This window comes from Hyposmocoma kahamanoa, unplaced genomic scaffold (genome assembly GCF_003589595.1).
Source record: "Hyposmocoma kahamanoa isolate Upper Pololo Valley unplaced genomic scaffold, ASM358959v1 79, whole genome shotgun sequence".
In the NCBI taxonomy this organism is placed as follows: domain Eukaryota; kingdom Metazoa; phylum Arthropoda; class Insecta; order Lepidoptera; family Cosmopterigidae; genus Hyposmocoma; species Hyposmocoma kahamanoa.
In genome coordinates, this window is record NW_020653993.1 from 6,278,314 (window position 1) to 6,279,089 (window position 776).

Consider the following 776-nt stretch of genomic DNA (forward strand, 5'->3'; position numbering starts at 1 on the left):
GTAACTTGCGAGATATAAGCACCTAAAGATTTTTTTTTAATTTGAAAAATATCAATTACCCAAATTTTGCGAAACAATAAGACGAAACTAAATACGATACAAAAATAATCTCAGTACAGAGTACTAAAAAAACCGATTTCAAAGGTTCCTAGAATTACATCTATTTGCCAAGTTTTATTGAAGTCGGTTACCGGAAAGTGCGCGAAGCCGGCTTCGTTCCCCGTGGAATATTTTCTTCAAATTTAAATGGAACCAATACTGAGGTACCTTCTTTCCAATAAAAGGATCATCAAAATCGGTTCACAAATTCCGGAATTATCGCGTAACATATATTTAAAAAAAATACAGTAGAATTCAGAACCTCCGCCTTTTTTGAAGTCGGTTAAAGGGTTCTCGTTTAGCTAATTCCAGATATGTTAATAACTCCATTTCGTTAAAAATGTCAAATACGTCAGTTATGACAAGGAGGGCAGTATTCATGTTTAAAGAAAAACAATATTATAGCACAAAAAGTCATACATTACCTGCCCAATAATAACTTTATTGACGTCACTCTGAGTATTTTTTCTAACGTTGGCACTTGAAGTTTTTTCAACTTGTAATAGCGATGTTCTCGCAGCTAAGAAATATGGCAGTTTCACGTCCGGCTTTACTTTAAGCTGTTCCCGTTTCGGACGGTATGATGATTGAATTAAATCTTTCTTGGTTTTTAGACGATCGGACCACTGTGGAGAAAAATACCTTAGATTTACACATCGAGTATATAACCAGAAATA

General features: G+C 34.3%; 1 protein-coding gene across 1 annotated transcript in view; it reads right to left on the reverse strand.

Annotated features, from left to right (window-relative positions):
* Positions 1–547: 547 nt before the first annotated feature.
* LOC113233585 (protein FAM98A-like) overlaps positions 548–776 on the reverse strand; it is a 10,719-nt gene continuing 10,490 nt past the window's right edge. Inside the window, exon 5 of the mRNA XM_026468733.1 lies at positions 548–725. Coding sequence (XP_026324518.1) covers positions 655–725 — 71 coding nt within the window. The 3' untranslated portion in view covers positions 548–654. The remainder of the gene's footprint in view (positions 726–776) is intronic.